This window comes from Populus alba, chromosome 3 (genome assembly GCF_005239225.2).
Source record: "Populus alba chromosome 3, ASM523922v2, whole genome shotgun sequence".
Lineage (NCBI taxonomy): Eukaryota > Viridiplantae > Streptophyta > Magnoliopsida > Malpighiales > Salicaceae > Populus > Populus alba.
In genome coordinates this window covers 12072737-12079158 of record NC_133286.1, presented here as the reverse complement: position 1 = coordinate 12079158, position 6422 = coordinate 12072737, and the positions used below count along the sequence as shown (strand labels likewise).

The window sequence follows — 6422 nt, the reverse complement described above, 5'->3', positions numbered from 1 at the left end:
ATGTTTTTTTGTTTTGCTAAAATTAAGTGTGATTTGTACTTTTTGAATCGTTTTAATGTTCTGATATCAAAAATGCTTTTTAAAAAATAAAAAAATATAATTGGCATGTATTTCAGCACGAAAAGCTATTTAAAAAGAAATCGCTACTACACTGTCAAACACGCTTATAAGCTAGAAAAACAGATATCAACATGGAAAAAAAAAAAACACACTGCCAAACACGCTTATAAGCTAGAAAAACAGATATCAACATGGAAAAAAAAGGGATTATTTTTGCCGAAAATTGTGCCCAAACAAAGGCCTGAGATTTGCACGAACAAAAATAGTAACAAAGAGTTAAGGAAGCAACACGTCGCTTAGCATCGTCTAGGTTAAGAAAACAAGGAAATACTGATCTTTACATCCAAAGTCCTCTTCCTCCCGTTTCACGGCATTTCTGTGTTGGACAGGGAGAGGAGTATTTAGTATTGATTTGCTAACGCTACACAGATTAAACTAATTATGTCAACCCTGTTTTTTAAGAGAGATTGATGGGTCAATAATACAAAACATGAAGACCCACCAAATCGTACTGCAACAACCATATCTTAGACCAAAGACTTTGTTACACCTGGCTCTTGCCCCCTCCATTTCCTACACGTCCCCCTAGCCCTTGGGTGAGTTAAATGACCCAGGGGCACTTGTTTTCTGTTCTAATTACGATCGAGGACGAAGGACATCAAACGGAGTTGGTCCACGTGTGATTGGTGCGGCTGGGGCCCATGGGTTGAGGGGGATGGGCCTGTGATGAGGAGGGGCGGGGCCCATATGGGGATGGGACCTGGCATCGACGGTGGATGATGCGGACGGTGGGACCGCGACACGCTCACATGATGGGCACATGGTGAGGGTGGTTGGTGGGGTCATTTGCATGTAGAACTGCGGGGAAAGTTTCAGTGCTCTGAGCTCCTGAACTTCCTTTTGCAACCTCCTGTTCTCCGCCGTCAGGTTCTCACAGCACCTCTTCAAGAACTCACAGTCAACCTCAGTTTGCTTCAGCTTTGTCCTGCAGAATTAAACGTTCTTGCGTAAATACAACAGCTCGAGAAGGCTAAAAAAGGTCATGGGGGGGGATGCCAGGAAGGCCCTTGATGCCATAATGGATTATCTCACCTTGCCCTTCGGTTCTGAAACCACACCTCCACTTGTCTAGGTCGGAGTCCTAGCTGTTTAGCCAAGGCCATCTTCTGCTTCTGCACGTAGCAAAACAACAGGTTGTCAGCTCCAATTACCAAAATACCCTCCGAATCTAGCCCCAATAAAAAAATAACTTCTCTGTTGCATTGTTTGGTTGCTCAGAAAACACGGGAAGGCCACCAGTATTTCCTTGCTTCTGACTCTTAAGAGTCAGATAAAAAAATTCACCAGTCAAAGATCATTGCTGTCCACTTCTCCTCAATTTACTCAACAACCAAGGAAGAAAGTTTGGGTTTTTAGCTTAAAAAATAGAATACTTACTGGGTTGAGAGTGTTGTGTTCTTTAAAACTTTCTTCAAGAATAGCTGCCTGATCTTTCGAGAGCCTGAGCTTCTTTCTCGAGGTATCACCATCCTCTTCATCACTGATTCCACGAGAATAATCTCTCTCCATCTCATGCTCCTCTCCGTTAATCCCTTCTCTTTCGCTTCTCTTCCCACTTACACTCGATATCGTGCTATTTGGAGATGATACACCCGCCTCCTCTTCACAATCAGCTGTAGATGGTAACCTGTTCACGTCGATTCCTCGAAGGAACGATCTGGTCTCGGCGCGGTATGGATCAGAGTTTTGATCTGCACGTGAGATGAATTAGAGTGTCAAATGGGGCTCGAATTAGTCGGATTTCGAAAGTCGGAAAATTTGCAGGTTAGGATCTTGAGAAAAGAAGAGGGGGGTGTTTGTGTTTTCGAATAGAAGAAAAGTAGAGTAAAAGCGATTGATAAAAGCCAATACACCATGGGGGGGGAAGCAGAATAAAAAAGGAACACTTATTTTATTTTATTTGAAAAGAGAAAGAAAGAAGAATAATTTTAAAAAATAAAAAGGCTTTGTAATGTGTTTGTTTCTTGGGAAAGTGAGGGAAAAGGAAATAGAAAATAGTTGGAAAGGGAAGAAACAGGGCTGGATCTGAAACAGGAGGCCATGCAGATCTTGAATTTACCAGAAAAGGAAGAAATGGAAAATGTTTTTAAAATAACAAAAGTACATACCTGAAGGAGGGAAGGTCGCATTCCATGAGGATTTTTGAGGATTGAACCCGGAAAGAGAAGAAGCAGCAGTAGATGGAACCAGTGAAGGCATGAGATTAAACTGCAGAGAATGCTGATTTTGAGGAACACTAAGACTCAAACTCAAACCCAGATCTTCCTTCTCCGCCATCATCATCTTCGTTTGCCCAGAAAGAAAAAGGGTTTATTTAAACCCTGCTGCAAATTATATAACCTAGTTTTGTATATAAATGGACAGGAAACTAAGCTTAAAATTAAGGTTTTTCTGTTTTGGTTCTGTTTTGAGAGAGAGAGAGAGAGAGAGAGAGAGAGAGTGTTTGGATTAGGAGGAGAGTGCGTGTGGGGGATTATATAGAAAAGAGAAAGAAGGGGGTGGGGGGAGTGGTGTAGTGTGTAAGTTCAATCATGACTTCTTGTCAGGAAGGCTAATTATCTCAATCATGGCTTTTGCCTCCGTATATAAATATAATAATACCTAACTCTGGTTGCTTGAATTCATAAACCATGGTAAATGGGAGGCTCTGTTTAATTTATTTGTTTATATATTACAAAACAGAGACAAGGTTTTTTTGTTTTTTTTTTATTGTACTTGGGTGGACAGACTGGAAAGGATATCTAGCTTGACTATGCTGGAAAATTAAAAAAAAAAAAAACTAGAATGTATTGCAGTTCTACTGTACACATAAATTTAATTTATTGTTGATTAAATGGTGAAATGATGAATTTGTTTTTTCAATAGAAAATTATTGAAATAACTATTAGAGATAATAAAGTATTTTTTTTTCTATGTTTATTGGTTATTATTAAATAGATTTGGGATAACTTAGGTTTTTTTATTTTTAAAATACAGTAAAATGATAAAGTTGTCCTTCAAAGAAAAAATTATTTAAGTGATGTCCAGGTTTTTTTACATTTTTACTTTTTAAAAAAACAAAAAAATAACTAAAATTCTTAGAAGCAAAAATTAATTACTTATGTAAAAAAGGTTTTTTGTATTTTATTTCACTTTTGTTAGTTATAATCAATTTGACTCAAGGAAAATTTAGTATTTTAATAGATATAAAGTATAATATAAAAGAAAATTAATTGGCGCGTGGTGGGTGACTCGTGAGGAGTCACTTGGTGGCCAAACACCGCCTTTTGTGAAGGGGTTAGAATCATCTCGGCAGCTTCTCCATCCCTCCACGACCCATGTTGATTACTAACCTCAGGTTCGGCGGAGTGGCCTTTTCACTCATATTTTCTCTTTTCTCCTTGATTTTCATGCTTGGCCCTTCAAACTTTCAAAACAACCCCTCAATTTGTTTTGGTCCCTGTTATTTTGATTACTGAATGTTATATTTATAATAATTTATATAAAAAAAAATTCAATTTCATCCTCCTTCAGTTTTTTCATCTGTCAGATTGAGTCCTCATTTCTTTAATTGCTATTTATTTTATTTTAGATTATTTTTAAAATAGATTTTTTTAAAAGATTTTATACTCCTCCAGTTTTTTTTCCTATTAGATTTGGTCATCATTCTTTTTATTACTATTTTTTTTACTTTAACAAGTTTTCTAAATTAATTTATTTATTTCATTCTTTAACACTAAATTTATTGAGAATTGAGATTCATAATTGAGTCTAGATTTAGGATTTCATGAGTTGCAAATTTAGGAGATTAAATTAGATTTAGAAAATTTAATTAAGTTTGCATCTTTTTTTGTCTTCTATTTTCAAGCTTATATTTTCCAACTTCATCATTTAACATTTATTTTATTGAAGATTGGGCTATGTTATTTTTTTATTTTCTTCATATAGGATTTTTCACTGTTTTTTTAAAATAACTCGAGTTATCTCGAGTCTTTTTATTTGTCATTCTATGTTAAATTTAGTTTTTTAAAAGAATTTGTGTTTTTGAATTAAATTAAATTAATTGATTAAATATAAGCTTAAGATGCTCACTTTATGATATTTTGTTTTATTTATTTTTCTAGTCGTTGCTTTGACGATGCATGCAACCTCTTGTAATGGTGTTAGAACCATCTCGGTAAACTCTTTTTAGTATTGAGATCATATTCACAATGGAGTGAAGATGAGTCTTCAATGTATTTTTGTTTTGTTTTCTTCTAAGTATGATATTAGTAGCTCATGCTTTATAGTTAATTATTACTCCCTTTTTGTTTGCATTATTATTGTAGTTGTCTTTTTCTAATTATATTATTAGATTAATCAAGTTTATTGAACCAAGTCAAGTTAATAACCTGGATCCTAGATATTTTTTTTTTCTACTTCTTTAAAAATGATGGTATTGCCTAAACATTCTATTTTTACATTAAAATAAAAATTAATACATTATATAAAGCAGTACTGGCTACCTATCTTGTATTGACTATACTAACACTTGCTGCAATTACCTTTTCTAATGAAACAAATGGAAAATATTATGGTGCCTGATTTTTTTAAATTTCTTTAATAATTTTATCCTCATACTTTTTTTAACGATCATCTAAATTGTCTTTGGACTTCCTAAGTCAAATAGGTTATGTCAGAACAACTTTTACACGGTTCAATTTAAACTTGATTTAGGAAAGAATTCAGGCATGGAGGTTTTTTTTTCTCAATTCCATTCTCAATTATTTTTTTACTGATAGACGAAGTTGTTTTTAAATTGGCCAAGTTGATTGGGTCATATTAAGATATTTTTCACACGATTTAATTTTAAACTTATATTGAACAAATAATTATGTCGAGAGATTTCAAAGTTAATTTGCTAATCATTATTTAATAATAATATCAAATAATTGTTTGTAATATTAATATTTTTTAGTATATTATTTTTTTGATTAACTCATAAATGGGTGGTGGGCATGTGAACCAGTCTAGAGCACATAATTGATTTAGGGATTTAGGATGTAGGAAAACGATTACCATTAATACATGCTTTAGTGTTTATCTTCAGTAGAAACTTAACCCACTTTGTGTCAAGCAAATCATTGTATTGTTGATAATACTTAAAAAAAATTTAATTAAGTACTCACAGAGAGCCCTGTTGTCAATTGTTTTAATGGATGAAATGTAGCATCCCATTGTGAGCCAATCTAATAATTGTATTGTTGATAATACTTAAAAGAAAATTTTTATTTGCTTGGCCATTAAATTACGATATAGTCATGAAATATTTTATATTTATTTCAAAAAAAAAATCATGACTGACACTTTTCCAGGACAATATATGGTATTTACAATATTGGGATAAATTGGCAATTACCACACAATAATAAAAATAAATAGCAAATTAACATGGTAGCAAAAACTTTTGGCGATAAAGCATACTTTTAAATGTTGCAGTTGGGAACCCCAACAAAATTTAATTGATATCGTTGTTCATAACCACGATATCAATTAAATCAAAGACTAATTAGTCGACTGGTTCATAATGGTCAGTTAAACCAGTTAATTGGTTCATAAGAAAATTATAAAACTGTCAAAACCAAGGTCAAGGGAGAGATTTTTAAAATCTAAAGATCCGATAGTCACAGTTGTAATTCCATAACTACAAGGAAAATGACCCTGAAAACTTATGTAAATATTTGAGCACAATCCAACAATCGAATCAAAAGTTATGGTTTTTTTTAGCCATCATTCTGGTTTGGTGCAGCCAGATCTCCTCTTGAACCTAGACCTCTCCCATTGGTCCATAAATACATTAGCAAGGTTATCCACATAATATGCCTAGGTCATAGTTGTGCCAGACATACCCTTAACTATTCAAAATCACTTTGTTATCGCGTCCGACTACATCATTAACAATAAAAAACAAGGGACAATTTATGTCCGAGCAATAACTTTTTGAGATTTTAATTTAAGTATGTTTTTTAGTCAACAAGTTGGACATAGATGTATGCTTTGACACGTAAAAGTTCATAAAATTATGATTTTTGTATGAAACGATCGACCAGTTCATGTAGTTGGATTAACTGGCCAACCGGTTGAGACAAAAGATTGACATTAAGGCTACATATTAAGTTATCATGCTTCTAAAGTGAGATAAGTTAAAATGTTATTATTCTGAAGCACGGCAACTATCTTATCGCGCTTAGGAATAACAATATTTAGTAAACGTCATGCTTCAAAAGTGCAAGAAAGTGAAAGCATATTATTCCATCAAATCTTTTTTAAATGGTGAAATACTA

General features: G+C 33.6%; 1 protein-coding gene across 1 annotated transcript; it reads right to left on the bottom strand.

Annotated features, from left to right (window-relative positions):
* Positions 1-336: 336 nt before the first annotated feature.
* On the bottom strand, positions 337-2603 carry LOC118062893 (homeobox-leucine zipper protein HAT4). The gene is made up of 4 exons (XM_035076766.2): positions 2229-2603; positions 1498-1811; positions 1153-1232; positions 337-1045 (listed from the first exon to the last, which is right to left on the bottom strand). Exons 1-4 carry the CDS (start codon positions 2401-2403, stop codon positions 697-699), a joined length of 918 nt encoding a protein of 305 aa, XP_034932657.1. The 5' UTR covers positions 2404-2603; the 3' UTR covers positions 337-696.
* Between the last annotated feature and the right edge of the window lie 3819 nt (positions 2604-6422).

What these genes read in the sequence shown, in the direction of transcription:
- LOC118062893 (XM_035076766.2), bottom strand. Translation starts at nt 2,403, where the DNA reads ATGATGATGGCGGAGAAGGAAGATCTGGGTTTGAGTTTGAGTCTTAGT. An exon ending in TGCGACCTTCCCTCCTTCAG is followed by an intron (nt 1,812 to 2,228) that starts GTATGTACTTTT and finishes TCTCACGTGCAG; the next exon opens with ATCAAAACTCTGATCCATAC. An exon ending in AACACAACACTCTCAACCCA is followed by an intron (nt 1,233 to 1,497) that starts GTAAGTATTCTA and finishes TGCTACGTGCAG; the next exon opens with AAGCAGAAGATGGCCTTGGC.